Source organism: Orycteropus afer, unplaced genomic scaffold, assembly GCF_000298275.1.
Source record: "Orycteropus afer afer isolate SDZICR_OR568_19922 unplaced genomic scaffold, OryAfe1.0 scaffold00168, whole genome shotgun sequence".
Classification (NCBI taxonomy): domain Eukaryota; kingdom Metazoa; phylum Chordata; class Mammalia; order Tubulidentata; family Orycteropodidae; genus Orycteropus; species Orycteropus afer.
In genome coordinates this window covers 2,854,792-2,877,320 of record NW_006921755.1, presented here as the reverse complement: position 1 = coordinate 2,877,320, position 22,529 = coordinate 2,854,792, and the positions used below count along the sequence as shown (strand labels likewise).

At 37.7% G+C, this 22,529-nt stretch overlaps 1 protein-coding gene across 1 annotated transcript in view; it reads right to left on the bottom strand.

Moving 5' to 3' along the window:
• The window catches only part of PHC3 (polyhomeotic homolog 3), a 93,821-nt gene extending 72,605 nt beyond the window's left edge, over window positions 1-21,216 (bottom strand). Inside the window, exons 1-4 of the mRNA XM_042781759.1 lie at window positions 21,203-21,216; window positions 17,620-17,785; window positions 13,017-13,172; window positions 10,785-10,862 (exon numbers count right to left, since the gene is read on the bottom strand). Coding sequence (XP_042637693.1) covers window positions 10,785-10,862; window positions 13,017-13,172; window positions 17,620-17,785; window positions 21,203-21,216 — 414 coding nt within the window. The remainder of the gene's footprint in view (window positions 1-10,784; window positions 10,863-13,016; window positions 13,173-17,619; window positions 17,786-21,202) is intronic.
• Between the last annotated feature and the right edge of the window lie 1,313 nt (window positions 21,217-22,529).

Below are 22,529 nucleotides of genomic sequence, written 5' to 3'. Positions count from 1 at the left end.
AAAAAAAAAAAAAAGGACCAGGTTTGGTCTGAGAGCCAGGTGGAACCCCTGAGACTATGGCCCCTAGCTGCCCTTCAGGTTTGGAATTGAACCCACTCCTGTGGCTGCCAGCCAAACAAAAGACAGGCATATGAGGTAAACATTTACATTAGGTAGATCGACTCCTTAGAGAGAACAATCATGGGAGAATAGAAGGGCTATATATGCACAGGGAGACAGCTCAGGAGGCAGGAGTGCGTGGAAGGAATGGACACAGGGAAGACGTAACTATGGGGAGGAAGTAGGAGGAAAGCTGCTGCATTGTGGGAAATTGCAGTCAATGTCATGAGACAAAGTATATGTGAGCTGCTGTATGGAAAATGAATTTGCTCTGTAAACTTTCACCAATAAAAACTTTCACAATAAAAATTAAAAAAAAAAAAAAAAAACAAGTTGCTCAGTAAACCAATCTTCTAGTTATAGCCCCAATGCCAATTATTAAAAGACTCATTCACTTAAAAAAAAAAAAGTGTTAAAAACACGTGCACTTGTTTCTTTATGACATACATGTCCATGATGCATAGGAAAAGGTCTGGTGGGATACACAGCAAGCTGAGGAGACAGAAGGACTGAAGGGAAAGGGAGGCTGACAAGGACTTAACACTTTTTTACTCTTCCTGCCGTACTGGTATATTTTATAAGAATGCAGAAAAGCTGCTCGTGTACATACTCCAGCTATAGTTTTATTTTAGACTAGCATTAGGTTTGCAAAATGCATCTAAGCTCAAACACCTGAGACTACAGTTTTAAACTCTTTTAAACCAATGAATTTTAAACTTAAAAAGCATCCCCACCAGCTACTCCTCGGAAAGAAGGTTGAGAAATCTACTTCTGTAGTGATACTACCTCGGAAACCCAAGGAGGGGTCACTATGAGTCAGGTCCGACTCGACAGCACATAACAACAACAACAAAAAATATATATATAACAAATAGGACATTAGTTATAGAGCACTGGGAATGACTGGTTATAAGTAAATAATTTTCTTTCAGATAAATTCACAATGGATTCATTTGATGGCCAGTCGATCTAATTTATAAGTTTTAAAAGAAAATTGAACAATCTCACTGACCTAGTGTACTCTTAGAAAAATTTATAAAAGAAAATAACTAGACATGTATACAAAAATGATGATGAGAATATTCAATGGAGCATCGTTTAAAATATAAATGGTTTAAAACAAAATGGTAGAACACTACCCAGCCATTAAAAATCATGTTTATAGAATAATACATATAAAAGATGGTAGTCTGAGCTGGCGAAACTGGATATCCCTTTGCAGAAAAATGAAATAAAATCCACACCTCACCCCATACATAAAAATTAACTCCAGATGGATCAAAGACTTACATGTGAAACCTAAAACTATGAAGTTTATCAAAGGAAAAAATAGGGGCAAATTTAGGTGGGATGATATCTCATCTTTGTTTTGATTTGCATCTCTCTAACAGCACATAACAACAACAACAATAGCTAATGAAAGGAGCTCTGGTGGTGCAGTGCCTAAGGCATTTGACTGCTAACCAGAAGGAGGTTGGCTGTTCAAACCCCCTAGCTACTTTATGGAAGGAAGATGTGAGAGTCTACTTCTGTCTTAATAGTCTATGCCTCATTTATGGCATAGACTATTAAGCATAACCCAAAATGCACAAACAGCAGAAGATAAACTATATGACTGAGACTTTCTAAAGATTAAACTCTTATGTGCATCAAAAGATTTCTCCAAAAGAGTAAAAAGAGAAACTACAGATTAGGAAAAAATATTCGGTAATGACATATCTGACTTATCTCTAAAACTCCAACACCTCAATTATCAAAAAGATTTAGAAATGATCCAATTAAAAAATGGACAGAACACATGAATAGGTATTTCACCAAAGAAGATATTCAGTTGGCCAGCAAACATGTAGAAATGCTGTGATCGTTAGTCATTATCAAAAAAACAAACCCACTGCCATCAAGTCTATTCTGACTGATAGCAACCCCTGTTGGGTTTCTGAGGCAGTAAAACTTTACAGAAGTAGACTCTCACATCTTCCTTCCATAAAGTAGCTAGGGGGTTTGAACAGCCAACCTCCTTCTGGTTAGCAGTCAAATGCCTTAGGCACTGCACCACCAGAGCTCCTTTCATTAGCTATTGTTGTTGTTGTTATGTGCTGTTAGAGAGATGCAAATCAAAACAAAGATGAGATATCATCCCACCCCAGCACTAATAGCAAAGTTCAACAAGACAGAAAATAACAAATGCTGGTGAGGATGTGGAGAGATTGGGACTCTCGTACACTACTGTTGAGACTATAAAATGATACAAGCACTGTCAAAATCAGAATAAAAACCAAAAATCAAGCTCACTGCCGTCAAGTCAAATCTGACTCATAATGACCCCTTCTTGGGTTTCTGAGGCGGTATCACTATGGAAGTAGATTGCCCAACATTCCTTCCGAGGAGTGGCTGGTGTGATTGAACCACAGCCTTCTTGAAATCAGTATGGTGATTCCTCAAAAAGTTGAAAATAGAAATACCATTTGATCCAGCAATCCCATTACTAGGTACATATCCTATAGAAGTGAGAGCTAGGATGCAAAATAGATATATGCACACCCATGTTCACTGCAGCACTGTTCACAACAGCAAAGAGATGGAAATAATCTAAGTACCTATCAACAGAGGAAAGGATAACCAAACTGTGGTACATCAGAACACAACAGAATACTATGCAACACTAAATATTGTAGACTCTGCAAAACCCTGCACAACATATATGAACTTGGAGGACATTATGCTGAGTGAAATGTCAATCACAAAAGGACAAACACTGTATTAGTCCACTATTGTAAGAAGTCAAGGAAAGGTTTACATATGGAAAAAAGCTTTCTTTGTTGGTTACCGTGAATCAGAGGGAGAAGAGGGAAAATTCCTAGGTATGTTAAAAAATACATATATAAAACTCAATGCCATCGAGTCGGATCTGACTCATAGCAACCCCTCCTTGGATTTCCGAGGCTGTATCACTATGGAAGTAGATTGCCCAATCTTCCTTCCCAGATAAACAGTTGTTGTGTGCCGTCAAATCAGCCCCGACTTATATGTACATATAAATATATATATATATATATATATATATATATATATATATATATATATACACCAAAGATTATTAGTGGTTACCATGAGTAGGAGAGAAAGGAAAGGAGAAACTTGTGTTTGTGGGCCATTGAGTTTATGCTAATGGTGGTGAAATATTTTGGAAAAGAATAGCAATAATGGTGACACAACATGAAATATGTCATCAACGTCCCTAAGCCATAAATGTGGAAGTTGTTATGTTGATGAATGTCTTGGTGTTTTCACCACAATAAAAGTAATAAAAAAGATGGTTGTCTGAGCACACCCATCTGCTTTTCCTTCCTACCAAAACCCAATGAAATAGTAACCAATACAATACCAAACAGGACTGAGGAAAGAGACAAATCCATACTATGGGACATTCCATAAGACAAACAACCTAGACTCTTCAAATGTCATGGAAACAAAACAAAACAAATAGAGACACTTTTTTTATATTAAAGGAAAAGAAACAGGTTTCCTGTAATTTCTGGATGGGAAAGGGAAAGACTATAAAAGATATTTGATGACTACTAAGGAAATATGAATATGGAATAGGTGCTAGATAACATTACTGTCTCAGTATTGAAGTTCTTGTTATGATAATGGTACTGTGACTGTACAGAGCAATCTCCTTCTAAAACAATACACGTTAAAGTACTTAGGGCTGGCCAAAGATCATGACATCTGCAATTTCTTTTCACATGGGTCAGAAAAACCTTGTAAATATAGATAGATGGAGAGATAGAGTAAATAAGGCAAACTTAACTGGTATAACTACAAGAGGAGTATAAAAGGGTTCATTCCACTAGTCTTTCATGCTTCTGTAGGTGTAAATATTTCCATAACAAAAATGTATGGGACAAAAGAACAACAACATTGAACAAAAAGAATACATGCACAATGCAAAAACCAAAAGAGGAGTGCCCCCATGTGCATGAAGATATTTCATCATATTTCTATAAGACCCAAAGAAGATGGGATCACCACTCTGATGGAGGAAATATCAAAGAAGCTGCAGTCCAGAACACATGAGGAAATAGACCAAAGTGGATACAGACCCACAGTTTATAGCATGGAGGCAGAGGTGAGAAGCGAGGATGAAAAATGGAGGATTATCTAAAGGTCTTTCTAACCCCATCCTCTCTACCTAGCACATTAGGAATCTAGGCCTTTCCTCTCAAGTGATAAAAGACTCTTCTGTAAAGTCAAAGAACTGGCTAGAGCAGGTACTAGTACCTTAAAGCAAAGCCCTTCTTACTCTGAAACTGCCCCTACCACAGCCTAATGACTAGCTGCCTACCTACATACCTTAAACTCTAAACCTCCCAAGGAGACATCCTTCCCCACCATCACCACTACTGCTATTCCCATGTGTAACATAAAAATTCCAATCAGCCTTTCCACTAAGGTCTACTGGGGCAAATATATCCTCATAGCAGTGGGGGAAACCTACCTTGATTAAGCCACATAATCACTCACTCTTAAAGTAAGCAGAAAACCTAGGATTCCTAACTCTTTTTTTTTTTTTTTTTTATTGTGATTTGGGTGAAAGTTTACAGAGCAAATTCACTTTCCATACAGCAGTTCACACACACTTTGTATTATGACACTGACTACAATTTTCCACAATGCAACAGCTCTCCTCCCACTTCCTCCCCACAGTTACCTCTACCCTGTGTCCTTCCCTCCATGTACTCCTGCCCCCTGAGCTATGTTCCTGTGCATACACAGCACTTCTATTCTCCCATGACTGTTCTCTCCAAGGAGTGTATCTACCTAGTGTAAATGTTCACCTCACAGGCCTGTCTTTTGTTTGGGTGGAAGCCACTGGAGTGGGTTCGGATTCCTAACTCTTATAAGAAGAAAATCATCAGCATGAAAGAAAATGATTGAGATATTTTCCAAGGAAAATAAATAATACAGGAAAACTGGTTTTAAAATCAGTTAAGTATCATAACAGAGATCTAAGATATTTCACCCATAACAGAAAAATAGGATGCTATGAAAAAAGAGCATCCAGGAAACAATAAAAAGCTATTAGAAATTAGAAATGCAAGGGGCAAGCTAAAAAACAAACAAAAAAGGTTCAATGAAAGAATTAAAAAGAAAAAGTCAAGGAAATATCCCACTACCTAGAGTAGAAAAAAATACAGACAGAAAAGTGAACGAAAAGATAAAATAATCAACCAGAAAGACCACATTCAACAAAGGAGAACTCCAGAGAGAAATAAAAGAGCAGAGGAAATGGAAGGTCCCTCCCCACCAATTTCACAGGCATAAACACTCTCACTGCCATTGAGCTGATTCCGACTCATGGTGACCTTATAATACAAAGTACAACTGCCTCATAGTTTCCCAGGCTATAAACCTTTCAGAAGTAGACCACCACATCTTTTTCCCACAGAGCAGCTGGTGGATTTGAACCACTGACCTTTCAGTTCATAGCCAAGTAGTTTAACCACTGTGCCACCTTCTTATGTGAATAACAGAGAATGAGTTTTCAGACTGAGAGGGCCCAACAAGTGCTCTACACAACAACCTAGATATATGCTCATGAAACTCAAAAAAAAAAAAAGAAAAGAAAAGAAAACTGCCAAAAAGATTCCAGAGAAAGAACAAAGTTTACTGCAGAAGAATGATGAGATGAGGCTGACATCAGCATTTTTGTCAGCAATATTGACATTTTGAAAACAATGGTCCTTGCTTTCAAATTGCCCAAGAAAAGGTATTTTCAATATTGAATATATATAGCAGTAATACCCATCAGCCACTCCTCGGAAGGAAGGTTGGGCAATCTACTTCTGCAGTGATACCGCCTCGGAAACCCAAGGAGGGGTCGTTATGAGTCGGGTCTGACTTAATGGCACATAACAACAACAACAACAAGCAGTAATACTGAATTTATATAGCAATCATAAATAAGGAGGGAATTTTCAGGCCTACAAACATTCAAAGTTTATCTTCCATGTAGCCTTTATAAGGAAGTTATCTGAAGATACTCCAGCAAAACTCTTATCACACTGTCCTATGACTATTTACTTGTCTGTGTCCTCCACTATATTGTTCACTGTTGAATTCTTGGCACTAATATAGTGCCTGGCAGCAAGCAGGCATTCAATAAGGAAGTACTGGCACAAATTACCCCCATAAACGTGGGAGACTAACACAGAATCCCTCTCAGTTATGAATCCCTGGACAAACTCTGCTGTTTCAGAATAATGACCTCATGATGAATCCTCTTCTCAGCAAACTCTACCCAGTTTTTAAAGCTCAATTAAATTCCACCCAAGAAGCCCTCTCCAAGTACTCCAATCCCCAAACATCTCTTTTCTGTTAATTCCTATGGCATTTATTTCGATTATATACTGTTACATTGTTTATTATGTTTGATTAAAGTATATAATCTCTTGATTATATATTGTTTTATATGTCTAATCACAGTTCTTCAAGTGGACAGTAACGTCACTGAGGAAACACTTTGCCTCACATGTACCTTCAGAGCAAGGAGCTCAGGAATACCTGCTAATTGGCTGGCTGCCTGTAACTGGCAACCAAAGAATCTCATCACTGAGGCCAGGATTAAACCATTTTTTTATAACCTAATTTCAGTCAATCAGAATACATACTAAAACGATGATCTGCACTGCAGACAATGTACTTGCAGTAATGGAGCATGTTAAAATTATGCATTATATATTCTAGCTGATGATTGTAACTCTACAATTCAGCATTTAATAAATATTTGTTACATGCCTACTATATGACAGGCTCTGTTTTTATAATGCATATAAACTGTTCAAGAAACCATCACAGCTGGTTCTCAGAAAAACCACAGGGTTTTGTTTTGCTTTGTTTTAAATCACATTATTGTGCTTTTTGTGAAAGCTGACCAACAAATTAGGTTTCCAATTAATAATTTCTACACAAATTGCTCAGCAACATTAGTTACATTTTTCACAATGTGTCAACATTCTCTTTAACTACATTCTAGTTGTTCCATTTCCAGTACTCTAGTTTCCCTGTCCCTTTATATTCTCACCTTTGCTTTAGAATAATTCTTGACTTTTTGAGGTGAGGCTGACATCAGCATTTTTGTCTCACATACATGGTTTTAAAACCACATGGTTTTATCAGAAATAACACATTCTTCAAACACAATCTTATGCAGAATTCCCAAATTCAAACAGATCACAGAACACTCTGGCAAAAGCTTAGGGTAAGGCCCAGAGCTCCATCTATTTAACCTTCCCCTAGACCCAGACCTGAGGAGACCTGTGATGAAAAAATCGTTGCTATCATTGTTGTCAGGTGTCATCGAGTAGGTTCTGACTCACAGTGACCCTTTTGTACAAACAGAACAAACATTGCCCAGTCCTGCACCATCCTCACAATCGTTGCTATGCTTGAACCCAATGTCGCAGTTATGTCAATCCATCTCGTTAAGAGTCTTCCTCTTTTTCACTGACCCTCTACTTTACCAAGCATGATGTCCTTCTTCAGGGACTGGTCCCTCCTGATAACACATCCAAAATACGTGACACAAAGTCTCACCATTCTCACTTCTAAGGAGCACTCTGGCTGTACTTCTTCCAACATGGATTCGTTCTTTTGGCAGTCCACGGTATATTCAATATTTATTCTTCACCAACACCATAATTCAAATGCATCAATTCTTCTTTGATATTCCTGTATTCATTGTCTAGCTTTCAATGAAAAGACTAAACCATCTAATTAGACAACTTAGTTTTACAGAAGAGAAAACTGAGGTTAGGAAGATTAAACGGTTTGCCCTAAACCACATCCCCAGTCAGTCACAGAATTAAGACTAGAAGGCAGGTCCATCATTTATGCTAAAATGTGGATTATGATTCAGTATATCTGGGGTGGAAAGGCAAATTCTCTGCAGGGGGTCAAACCAGAATGAGCTGGTTCAAAGCCCTGGGTTAGATTTCATGACAGTCAAAGGTAACTAAATCTTAGCCCCACTCAATTGAGGTAATGAAGACAGCAACCTAAAGGCTCAGTCCCAAAAAGTTTTAGAGCCAAACAATCAGACACCATTCTCACTACTGATACAAGCCTAGAATTAGTCTTGCTGTTGTAATGAGCAGAAAGAGGAGGATACTGGCACACACTAGTGAGTGGCCTGTACATTCAAATAGCAAGTCTTCTCCCCAAATTACATACATAGTTTCCCTAGGCTGTATGATTGATTTCTTCATAATATTCCACTTCCCAACTGGTATCTCACTCCCACCCTATGCCCCAACCTAACAGGCTAGTGACCTGACAACCTACTTTGTAGCCGTTTATTCTCCTGGAGCTGAACTCTTCCCCATAGGTTTCATTGTTATCAGGAAACCTACTTCAAAATAACCAAAACTCTGAAACCTACTTGCCTACTACCTGAAGGGTCACTATTATCACTAGATAGGAATATCTGCTACCATGTCCTGTCTTCTTTCAGGTGGTGATGTAAATTCACTAAGCCACGTTGGACATCATGATTTGCACCATTAGTCAATCTACTTGAATAGTTAGTTGCTCAGCCGAGACAGGTAATAAAACAATGTATTAGTCTTTTTTTTCTAAGCTTTTGTTTTTCCTACTAAGGAGCTGTGGTGGCACAGTGGTTAAGCACTCAGCTGCTAACTGAAAGGTCAGCAGTTTAAACCCACTGGTCTTCTCTGTGAGAGAAAGATGAGGCACTCTGCTTTAGTAAAGATTTACAGCCTTGGAAATCCTATGGGGCAGTTCTACTCTGCCCTATAGGGTCACTGTGAGTCAGAATCAAAGCTATAGCAGTGGATTTGGTTTTGGTTCTCCTTGCTTACTTCTTTTCCCCCATCAGCTGGTCACAGGTTCTGACATCTGTCATGAAACAAGACTGTGTGGCTTATGACAAGTAGCACTTATAATGTCACAAGAAATAAGCACAATTATTGGAATTATAATTTCTGTGAATGTTGCATACATAAAATGATGAATGGGAGGAAAACAGTTTAAAACACCTTTTATTAATATGAAAGGAAAATAAATATTTGATATATATTTATATAAATGTTACTATTCTTTCAGAACTCAAATAAAGAATTTGTCTATGATCTTTTTATCAGACTATAAAATGTTTACCAGGCCTTCCCTTAACTACTAATATATTAACTACATATCTGACATCAATAGCCAATATTAATGCTACAGTATTAATGCTGAAGGCTAGATTACATTACTCAAGTTTTTCATTTTCTTCAATCTAACATCTTTAAGTCATAAGTAATTTCTTTTTAAAATTATTTTTCTCATATTCCAGGATACCTCCACACTTAAAAAGGTATTTTTAAATGAAAAATGTCAGGCTGGTAGCCAAAAATATAGCTACATGCTGATGACAGCATGTACTTAGTCAACACAGATGATACTCTTAGATAAAGAAACACAATACAAGTTCATTTTCAATTCCTTAATAGACTACAAAACATAATCTATTAGAGTCAGTTCTACAAAGTATCAAAAGTAGTACTATCCTGGATCAGAAAAAATTACTGGAAAAGACATTATTGGGATAATTCAATGGTTCTCAATTAGGGGCGATTATGCCCTCCAGGGGACAATTTAGCAATGTCCAGAGACATTTCTGGTTGTCACCTGGGAGAAGGAGAAAGGCCCCTACTAATATCTAATGGGTAGAAAGCAAGAATGCAGCTAAATATCCTACAGTGCACAGGACTGCCCCTACGGTGCAAAATATCAAAGGGATGATGTTGAGAAACCTGTGACAGGGATGAAATTTGAATATGAATGGCATCATATCAATGTTCAATTTCCTGACTGAATTTAATAATCTTCCTGTAATTCCATAAAAGAATGACTTTGTTCCCAGGAAATACATGTCAAAGTACTTAGGATACAGAGCATATTTCAACTTACCTGCAAATGGCTCAAAAAAATAACATGTATATATAGAGAGAGAGAAAGAATAAAGCAATGGGCAACTGGTGGATTTGGGTACAGGATATAAATAAATTCTTTTTATTACTCTTATAATTTGAAATCACATAAAAAGTATTACCATTCTTATTACTGCCTAATAACTGGGCAACTTTCCCAGTATATACATATATGTAATACAGGAAATCAGCTTTATTTAACTACTCTCCCAAAAGAAATTATAATATCTTGAGAGGATATTTGCAAACTTGACAGAGAGAACTAAATAAGCTAAATCCTAAACTTTGAACTACAGAGACAAAGCTAGAAATATGTAGTAGATGTCTACATAGAATATGACATATTTTAGAACAGCACAGTAAATGCATGCCCTAATTCCTGCATTATGTATTTCAGACTTTCAATACACACTGAAAACTGAAATCATTTAGAATCATATAAGTTCTGAACACAATCAGTAGAAAAGAATGTATAAGAAATAATATGAACAGATTTATAAGAGTCAGATTTTCAGAAGTTTAAAATTAGTTCTGAATTCTTAAAGCTGATCATTCCTATTTCTTGGCACTTATTACTTAAATAGCGTTTGACAAATATACAATAACAACTTCATAAATAATAACAGTCGTTTACTTTTGGAAAACAACAATTAAGAATTTTAAATCTAAGAAAAAATGTAGGGCACTTACAGATGTCTGAGACATACTTGACTGTTGTGTGACACTTCCTGTGGGGGAAGTAGAAGGTCTTCCACTGGACAAACTTGCCTAAAATAAAAAGACCTTTATAACAATACATCTATAAAAACCTGAAGTTAAAAGCTATCCGGTACCAGGATAACACAGAATCACAACAATAATTCAAAAAGTCTATGCACAAACCAATTCATTTTATGATCAATATGACTTAAGCTTTGGTCAAACGGATTTTAAAAAAAGAAAAAACTGACTTGTGAAAAGAGAGGACCAAAAAGCTAACCTTATTTTATTAACTGCATCCATTGTCAGTTTCACTCTACAGGTTTCTGTCATCTTTGAAGTGGAATCGCCACTCCAATATTATGAAAGAGAAATTGGCGCTACATCAAGGTCTCAGTTTCCTAACTCAGATCATGAATACAATGTTATTTAAAATTTCACTACCAAGAAAAAGCAACAGCTGGGGATCTGCTGATAACAGAAAAAGCTTTTTTCAGGGTAAGTCACCAGAGATCCCAGATGAATCTACTGGGGTGATTTAAGACTGAATCACACATATAACAGTTTTATTTAAATGACAGTACAATAATAAAATAATTTTAAAATTAATCATAAAATCATCCTGTGTTCACTAGAAATAGTATGATTAAATTTTAGAAAGGTACCTATACATATTAGCAAGTAAAAAATTTCTAGAGGACAACTATTGGTCTCTACGCATCTGGAACAAAAGAGAAAAAAGGAAACAAAAAACTCAGAAGCAAGTAGTCTACAGGACTACTGGCCCACACAAACCATGGCTTCCTTTATCCTGGGACCAGAAGAACTAAGATGCCCAGCTACCACTACCAACCATTCTGATCTGGGCCACAATAAATGAATCCTGATAGATGGGGAGAAAAACGTGGAAAAGAATTCAAATTCTTAAAAAGTCCAGACTTACTGCTGGACAGGTTGAAAATAAAGAATTTCCTGAGACTATCACCCTAAGAAACTCTGAAAACTGTAAACTGAAATTATCCTTTGAGGTCACCTTTCACCTAAATAACAGACTGACTCATAAAGTATATCACCTGTGAATAATGAGCACCTTTGAAAAATCATCTATATGAGACCAAATGGTTAAAGATTCCTCTAAAGCAAAGATGAGAAGGTAAAGAGGCAGGGAAAGTAGAGTACTGGAAATGGTACAACCAGAATGGAATGAATGAGAATGACCACACACAGTGAAAAATGTAACCAACACTATTGAATAATTTTTGTAGAAACTGTTAAATGGGAACCTAATTTGCTGTGTAAACTTTCACCTTAAACACAGTAGAATATTACTTTTTTTCCCCCCCACCCCTGAAGGAATTTGTATCAAATGAAGTCCCTGGGTAGAGCTTGACTGCTAGCCAAAAAGTTGGCAGTTCAAACCCACCCAGAGGCATCTTGGAAGACAGGCCTGGCAATTTGCTTCTGGAAGGTCATAGCTTTGAAAACTGTAATGGAGCAGTTCTACTCTGCACAAGTGGGTCATCTGAGTGAGAATCGACTCAATAGCAACTGAAAACAACAGAATATTAAACTGTTACAATGACAACCTTTCAAAAGTATAAAACAGCAGTGGGTGTGGAAAAAAAATATCTTTACTTTATTTGCCTTTTATAAACAATTTTATACTGTTTAATATTTTTAATGGGTAAACTATTTACATAATTAAAAATTTTATTTTTTGTTCAAATATAAGTATAATTCATGTAACTTGACTATTCATTATTATTCCTAGAATTTTATACACAAAGCTATGCCACTAGCATAGCATTTCTGCAATGTATATAAAAAAGCATTGGAAAAGAGGCTAGCAACAGAGTAACTTATAAAACATTATTCTTTTCCTAATAAACTTTTGACAGATTATTAATATATTTCCTTAAGGAAAAATAATCACAGGATATCTGAGAACTCTGAAAGCATATCCTGGTGGTGTAGTGGATAAGGCACCTGACTGCTAACTAGAAGGTCAGCTGTTCAAACCCACCAGCTGCTCCACAGAAGGAAGACTGGGCAATTTACTTCTGTAAAGATTTACAGCCTTGGAAATCCAAGGCGGGTCACTATGAGTTAAAAACAACTTGATGGCAGTGAGTTTGGTTGGTGAGTTTTAAACTTATTTTCAGTAGTCATCTACAGATAGTTCACACTTTAGTCTTCTAAATTCTTAATTTGTATCACTCTTACCTGAACAGCTGCAAGGCTCTGAAGCTGGGAGCTGCTTAGATGCTGCTGCTGAAGAGCTGCAGTGTGAAGCATCAAGTGCTGTTGTTGTGCTGCGTACATTTGCTGAAGGTACTGAGCAGCTGAGCTGGGGGGGCGATGCAATGCCTGTTGAATTACCTGTGATAAGCCAATTGAACCAATGTCAAACCAGTTTTAACTTTAACCATAAAATAAAATATAAAAAAAGGTGGCAGCTTGAAATTTCACTATATTGATAATATCCTATGTCATCAAGTTTATTAACATATTTATCTCCCAGTTATTTATCCCCAGGATTAACTAATTTGTTCAAATTAAAATTACCCAATAGAAGCAATGTAAAAAGATGAAATGACTAGAAGTAATAGAAAAGATCTTCAATCTCACTAGCAGTCAAAGATTTACAAATTAAAACAGGGTACTATTTCTCAACTTTCAGATAGGTAAAGATTTAAAAGAATACTACTCCTAACTGGAGAAACAAATACTTATAGACACTGATAGTGAGAATGTAAACTGGTGTAACAAATTCATAGAATTCAGGGCTTAGGTGCACACAGGAATATTTTTATTATATAGCCACAGCCTTGGAAATCCAATGGGGATTGTTGCTATGAGTCAGAATCAACTTGATGGCAGTGAGTTTGGTTTGGTTTGGTTTTTTGTAGCCATTACAAATAGTAATGTAGATTACAACTGTCCAGTGTGATAGCTACTATCCACATATGTCAACTAAGCACTGAGCACTTAATACATGGCTAGCACAATTAAAGAACTGACTCTTTAATTTTACTAAATTTTACTTTTCACGTAAACAACCCCATGTAGTTAGTGGCTACTATTGCTGGACAATGCAGATATAGATCTGTATTTATTAACAGGAAAAATGTTAATGAAAAATGTTCCTAAATAAATCATTAGGTGAAAAAAATTACTAAGTAGTATATGGAGTAAGATTCCATTTTTAAATGAAAATATTTGAAAGACTATTCAGGAAAAGATTAAAAGACAACCAATAGGTGGCTAAAGTAGAGGTCACTTTTACTTTCTTTTTTTTGTACTTTTCTATAAATGTCTGAAAATCTTAAAATAAGTAGATATATAAATTATCATATAAAATTATAAATCTATTTCTTAATTACTAAATAATTACTTTTTAAAATGTTTTTGGTCTTAGATTCCTTATTTCAATTGCTTCAACATAAAATCTATCTTACTAAAGAAACATTCCTGAAGAAGTGCTAATTACTGTGAATATTTATTAGCAAAATGTAAAATCTGAGCCTGAAAGTTCACTGAAAAAGTCAAGTATTCTAATAAAAATGGGTAAAAATTCTCTATCTGTCCAAAAGGAAGACAGACTACTCCAGTTTTCCGCAACCATATCCTAAAGTCGTATCATTCCCAAATGAGACACTGAAACACAGCACAGAACCCTACCCTTAATATGAAACCATAGAGTCCCACTAAGTTTTCAAAAACCTACGGGAGTAAATAATAGAGCATAACCCTACCATGTGAGGGTCTAAATCAGGACATCTTGAACCACAAAGCCATAAATCCCTTTATCCAAATTCCAAAAAAGAGCGTATTTCTTTGTGCTATTGTTTACTTTCATGTGCTCATAGCTCATTTCTGTCTCCAACTACAGACTGCTAAACCTGCTACAAACTCCTGTCACAAAAATCAATGTAGGCTTTTAACCCCTACTTAGAACTTACATAGGCCAGCATTTAAGTGACTGAGAATTAAATGGGTATGTCTTTTTGGTCAGATAAATCTATACATGTTCTTCTAAATTCCGTAACAAAATTCTAAAATCAAACAGAAATAACAAACAAATAATCTATTTGACACAAATTTTTGTCCGAGTGTAATACTTTTTCCTGTTGTCAGCACAGTCTTTCATTAACATTCAATGCTCTATGCACAGGAGCCATATTCTTTAAATACAAATTAAAGATGTACCACATGGTTCTTATTTTGTTCCTCTATAAGGAAAGAGAAGGGCAGGCAAAATTGAGAATTCAAAGTACTGAAAAAAAAGGCTGGAAGATTAAAGAACTACCTAGGTAATTCAATCAATATGGATTTCACTGCATTTTAGGGGAGACAATTCAATGATCTCGTAAGAACTAGAGTTAGTGCTATTCATGAGATACATCTTTACCTATGGCTATGTATCTCCAGTAACATTTTATTTTTTACTAAAATAAACAGCTTAAGAAGGAAAAAAAAACCCTAGAAAACAAGATGGCATATTAAAATACCACATCATCTATACACTCTAGATAATTTTCCCTGTAGCTCTTATCTCAGAGAAAAGTGAAGGACATCAGAAGCACACTCTGCATTTCAGCTTGAATTTCTGCTGAACTGGCTGGGTCTCTAACAATTCTGATTCCACCCACCTTACAGTGACTTCATAAAATTAGATCCTAAACTATAGAAAAGTAAAATAGAATACAGACATGTATTCTTGAAAGCAGAGGGTAGGGTTATACAGCAGACAGGTAAGGTGTTTTCAGGGTACAATGGAATTCTGAGGATTCTAGAGAAAACAGGTACAAAGAGTAAGAGTAGTTAAAGGGACAAACTCTGGAGTCAGAGAATATACTAGTACATGAGTTTGGGAAAGTTACTTAGTGTCTTACTTATCTAGTGCTGTTATTACAGAAATAACACAAGCGGATGGCTTTAACAAACAGAAATTTATTTTATCACCGTTCAGGAGGCTGCGAGTCTGAATTCAGGGTGCAGGCTCTAGGGGAAGGCTTTCTCTCTCTGTCGGCTCTGGGGGAAAGTTCTTGTTTCTCCTGAGCTTCTGCTCCTGAACAATCTTCATATGGTCTGGCATCTTTCTTTCCCCATCTCTGCTGCTAATTTGTGTTTAATCTCTTTTATATCTCAAAAGAGACTGACTAAAGATATACCCTAGACTAATCCTTCTTGATTAACAAAGATAGCCCATTCCCAAATATGATTAAAACCACAGGCATAGCAGTTAGGATTTACAACACATATTTTAGAGCAACATAATTCAATATGTAACATTTAGCTTATTTAAAAATCAATTTTCCTATCTATAACAAAGAGATAATAATAATATATACTTCCTAGAGGAGTGGTGAAGATTAACTGAGATAATCCATGAAAAGCACTTCTCAAATTTTTGACACACAGCAATTATTCAAAAAATATTAGCTATTATTATTATTTATTAGGTATCTATAATGTAATCTAAATAAGACAGTCCTACATATTCCATTTAATCCTCATAAAAACTAATGAAGTAGGTGGTCTCATCCTCATTTTACAGTTTCCCAAGATTCAAGAAGATTATGACTCTCACTTAAGACTACATAGCTACTGCAGTTCCAACAAAGAGCATATCAAACCACAATGCCCAGACTCTTTATATAATACCATATTGTATCAACCTCCATTACTATAAACTACATTAACTTTCTTTCTCAACTAATCAAAAAGCCTAAGACTCTCCCAAGTTAAATAATCCCTTCCCCTCTACCTCTGAGAATGATTCCTCCTGCTTAGGACTCTAGGCTGAGTTTAAAATGAAACTCTTACTGCGTCTACCAAACAAAAAACCAAACACACTGCCATAGAGTCTGATCCAACGCATAACAACCCCTCCCTGGGTTTCTGAGGCAGAATCACTACAGAAGTAGATTGTGCAATCTTCCTTCTGAGGAATAGGTGGTGGGTTTAAACCGGCAGGCTTCTGGTTAGCAGTCAAATGCCTTAGGCACTACACTACCACAACGTCTACAGACCTAAATAACTCTCCCTAAACTTGTATTTTGATTTCAAATATGTATTCTGAAAATAGTCCTGAAAAACCTAGGGCCTTCGTGCATGTTGGGGCTCTAGTCTGAATGTTCTCACACTCTAGCAGTACCTAGAGACCTATTTTTTCCTGACACACACACAGTCTATAAGCTACAAGCTGATTAACATAAGTAGTGTAATTAGGGAACCCTGGTGTTTTTTTGTTTTTTTGTGGGTTTTTTTTTTTGGTGTTTGTTAAGCCCTTGGCTACTAACCAACACGTTGACAGTTATTATGAACCAACTCAGTGGCCCCAAGGGAGAAAGACCTGGCGATCCTCTCTTGTAAAGATTACAGCCAACAAAATCCTATAGGGCAGTTCTACTCTGTCACATGGGATCACTACTAGTCAGAATCAACCTAATGGCAATCAAGAACAATAACAACTAACAGTATGGTTATTAAGTAACTTTAGTGCTTGTGTCAAACTAACAACTCTAAGTAAACATTTGATATGAAATAATACACACATCTGGCTTAAAAATAAAATAATATGACAAACTAAGGCTTAGCCTAAGGAGCCCTGGTAGAGCAGTGGTTAAACACTCGGCTGCTAACCTAAAGAGTCAGTGGTTCAAACCTACCAGCCACTCTGTGGGAGAAAGATGTGGCAATCTGTTTCCATAAAGATTACAGTCTTGGAAACCCTATGGGCAGTTCTACTCTGTCCCAGAAGATCACTATGACTCGATGGCAGTGGCAAGTCCCAGCCTACTCATCATTGTAGCTTAAATACCTGGACAGCATGTCGGTCTGAGCCACTGTAGACAGATATCTGCGGCTGCTGCATTCGAGAGGAGGAAGTTGTGATGGTGGTGGTGGTAGTGCTACTGGTTGTTGTTGATACATTAGATGTTCCTGGGTTTGGTTCACTATCCATAGCTGTACTGTTGTCCTTAAATCTGGCAGATAACACAAAGGGTTTGCATTGGTAAAAGCATTATCTTATGAGCTTTACAGAATATCTAATTATTTCAAAAAAAATAATCAGCAATACTCTAAATTTCTAAGAAAGTCCTTGTAAAACACAGATGGCAAATAATCATCATAAACACTCAAAAAAGCACTACGTCACCAGAGCTCCTCACACGTACATAGCATATTCAATACTTAATACCTAAAATAATTCAAATGATTTAGAGCATATAGCCCAAATAAAGCCTGGCATAAAGTTTATCTTGAAGCACTTACTGATGGAGATCAAAAACCACAGCCTTCAGTATGGATTATCCCTCAACATAAAGATAACAAAAATTCTCACCACTAGATCAATAAGCAGTATCATGATAAACAGAGAAAAGACTGAAGTTGTCAAGGACTTCATTTCACTTGGATCTACAATCAATGCCCATGGAAGCAGCAGTCAAGAAATCAAATGATATATCATATTGGACAAATATACCACAAAAAGACCTTTAAAGTGTTAAAAAGCAAAGATGTCACCTTAAGGACTAAGGTGTACCTGACTCAAGCCATGGTATTTTCAATCATCTCAAACACATGTGAAAGCTGGACAATTTAAAAAAAAGACCAAAGAAGAATTGATGCTTTGATTATGCTGCTGGCAAAGAATACTGAATGAGTATACCATGGATTGCCAGAAGAGTGAACAAATCTGTCTTGGAAGAAGTATAGCTGGAATGCTCCTCAGAAGCAAGGATAACAAGACTTCATTTCACATAATATGGATCTGTTATCAGGAGGGATCAGTCCCTGAAAAAGGACATCAGGGTTGATAAAGTAGAGGGTCAGTGAAAAAGAGAAAGACCCTCAACAAGATGGATTGACACAGTGGCTGCAACAAAACTAGGTTCAAATATAGCAATGACTGTAAGGATGGCGCAGGATAGAGTAGTGTATTGTTCTGTTGTACATAGGGTCACTATTAGTCGGAACTGACTTGGTGACACCTAGCAATAACAAAGTTTATCTTGGCATTACTGAAAGAAGATAAGAATTTCAAAACAAAAACAGGTAGTAAAAGAATGTTAAAATACCTAGGAAAATAAAAATTTACATCATGATACTTTAAAACATGTCTTTACATTCTCTTGAGCATACTAATTACAAATAAAAATAATTCTTATCTCTGGTAGCATAGTGCCTAAGGCACTTGACTGCTAATCAGAAGGCTGGCAGTTCAAACCCACCAGCCACTCCTCAGAAGGAAGGTTGGGCAATCTACTTCCGTAGTGTTACTGCCTTGGCAACCCAAGGAGGGGTCGCTATGAGTTGGGTCCGATGGCACATAACAACAACACACACTAGCACTGAATGCCTAAAGACTTGTATTAACTAGCTTGGTTTTGGTTATTACATGTATTTTACTTAAAAAATAAGTTCTATATCTTTTATACATTTCTACTAGCTTTCCCCTATTAGTCTGTAACACTCTCCTTACTACATCTAATAATTTATAAGCAGATTCCTCTGGAGAAATAGAGAAGCAGCTGTAAGTAACTTCTCATATTCTTCCAAAATCTTTTTTTTTTTTAATAAAAAAATTGCTCCAAATTTTTAAAACAGTATTATGTCACTTTCCTCATGTGTACATAGTACAGTATACTTTTCTGTCAACCATTCTGATTTGTTTTCCCTCTGGTAGCGTAATGCCTAAGGCACTTGACTGCTAACCAGAAGGCTGGAGGTTCAAACCCACTAGCCACTCCTCGGAAGGAAGGTTGGGCAATCTACTTTCATAGTGATACCGCCTCAGAAACCCAAGGAGGGGTCGCTATGAGTCGGGGCAGACTCGACAGCACATAACGACAGCAACAACAATATCTCACTTCACTCCTGTTGTAGTACAAAATTCTGCTAAATACAGAAGCCATTTAAACCTCAAAACATTTTAAGTCAATTCTGAAGGCCTCAATTGCTAGACACTAGAACTATAATAGTTTTTGTCCATAATGCACCACAATGGTAACAAGAACACTTCCTATTTCACAAAAAGACAAAACAATTTAGCGCTAATTGTGTACATGCACATTATTCCCATATTGTGTCCATTTACCTACAAATTTTCTTTGTCCTTTATATCCTGTATGTAAACAGTATCTATATGTTCTTAAAGGAACCAATGAAAAATTCTCTATTTAACAAGGGGAAAAGTGAAAGGAAAATGTGTGTGGGGAAAGCCGACTCTTAACTTTTTCAATTAATAAATTACTTATACGTTTTCATGTTTCCCTGGTATTTTTCCCAGTGTTATTCAAAGTGTCTTCCAATCATCACATCACAGCATCGTATGGTAATTGTTCAATATCATCCACAATTAGTGGTAGAAAAGCAAACTTTTTACCAAACTACGTCCTGTCGCAATACTTCTGAAGCACCATATGTAAAAGCCAGCTTAAATTCTGGTAATTTCGGGGAGATGATCTCTTCAAATATACCTTCAAACCCAAACCCCACAGTAAGTAGTTCTCACTACTAATCAAAACTGGTTACAGAGAATTCAAATTTTAAGCACAGGTCTAAACACTGGGGAGTCGGACTGACCAAACTGCATTGCATTTGGAGGAATGGCACAAAAGAACAATTGTGGTTAACTCCATCATAAATGTCTGCAAAATACAACCAGCAGCTCTGGTATACAAGAGGCCTACCCAGGAAACAGTAAGTTTTTGAGTCTCTAAGCATACCATCACATCACCGCCACACAGGAATGTGGCCCTCTAGGGAGGTATCAACTGCAGCCAGAGACCCACGGGAAAGAAGAGCTTCATTCCAGGATGTTTTCCGCCTCACTAGACGCCAGCAGCCCCCGCTGCTCGAAGGCCCATGCTGGGACACCTCCTTCGCGCCTCCCGGGGGAGGGCGGTGGGCAGTCCTACGTCTTGGGTTCTCCGGCCGAGGAGGTGCAGGGTGACTCGGGGCGGGAAGAAGGGGAGTGCGAAAGAGGCCTGGCAATGCCCGCCCTGCCCTCCTCTGCGGGCCCGGCCCCGGCCCCGGCAGCCGCAGTAAGGTTGCCCGCCAGGCCACTTGCAGGGGTGACAGCGCCTGAGGCGCCCACCTGGGGTCATATCCCGGAACGCCCCACTAGTCCGGGTCCCAGGAGTGACCCTGCACGCAGGGCCGCTCCGACAGGGGATCAGACAGCGGTAGGGACACTCCCGCCTGGTGGGTAACTGAACCCTTACAGGATGCCTCCGCCCCCCGACACGGGCCAAGCGGGCTCCTCCACCATAAGGAGGTCCTCCAGTTTCCCTTTCCCCGCACTACCCGCGAAAGAGCCCTGAGATCTCCCCCTGACGGACGTGTCGCTGCCCCCACTCTCCCACAGCTACGACATCAGTCACCAGCAAGTCACTCACTCCGCTTCCGCCATCTTCTCTCCTCCATCACTAACATGGGCTGCGCATGCGCCCCCTCAGCAGCGGGTGGAGGGGCGGGGTCGGCTCAGCCCTGAGCCCCTGAAGTCACATGGGGTCCCCAGTTTCCAATACCCCTCCTACTCTGGGCCCTTTAGCCTTTGCTGTTTCTGGGATGTGCTATGGTTTCCCCAATTTTGAGACCAGTTTCTCTTTTCCAGCTCCTTGCTTTCTCTTGGCCAGGGTCTTCTTCCTGGTGGGGAGGGGGTCTGTAACCAAGATACGAAAAGTTCTGCCTAGATTGCGTTAAATTTTTTTTTCTTTTTAATTAAAAATTTGAAGAAAATCCAAAATATACCAAAATCTCTGCAAACTGCAAAGAAGATGCCACAAGGATTGAACGCTGAGGTCTGAGAGAGAGAGGCAGTGCTTTAGGGGCTGCAGTACTGGTTACTTTGGATGCATTGTAGTTTGGGGGCCTGAACCAGCAGTCCCCTCTGGACTTTCAAAGGTAGTGGTTCAAATGTCCATAAAGTGGGTGATTAAGGAATCATCCTGATTACCCGAGGAATGTATTTCATGCTTTCAGCGTCAATTTACTGAACAATTAAGTAGGGATGGCAACTTGAATACCTTAGGGACTCAACAGGAAGAGCCACCACCAGTTTGCCACAGGTACAGTTTATTAAAGGAACCCTGGTGATGCAGTGGTTAAAGCGCTTCATTGCTTACTGAAAGGTCGGTAGTTGAAATCCACCCACGGTTCCAATCCACAAGCTGCTCCACAGGAGAAAGATGTAGCAGTTTGCCTCCGTAAAGATTTACAACCTTGGAAACCTTATGGGACAGTTCTACTCTGTGCTGTAGGGTCATTATGAGTCAGAATTCAAGCATAAGAAGGGGGAGTCACAGCAATGTCAAGAAGTGAGAAATAAAGTATTGATATAAATCCATCTTAAAGTGTAATGTAGGATAATGAAAAGTGTACTTAATCTTTGAAAATATGTGTTCCAGGATCTGCCTAAAGGGAAAAGAACACTTTCCATGTAAGCTTAAATTGTCTCTTTACTTCCCTTCTCCATTTAATAACATCATTTCTTCACCTTCTCTTCCTATCTGATAGCTGTGCCTTTCCAACTGCTCCTAGGAGAACTTACTCCCCTTTAAAAACTCCATGTAGAATCTTAAAAATACAATATTACTATTGTAATTTTTGTATTACAATAGTAATATTACTATTACTTTTATTGTCATATGATATCATTGTCATCAACTCTCAAGAATCAACTATCCCGTGACCAACACAGTAACACTACAGAAAAGGAAGACA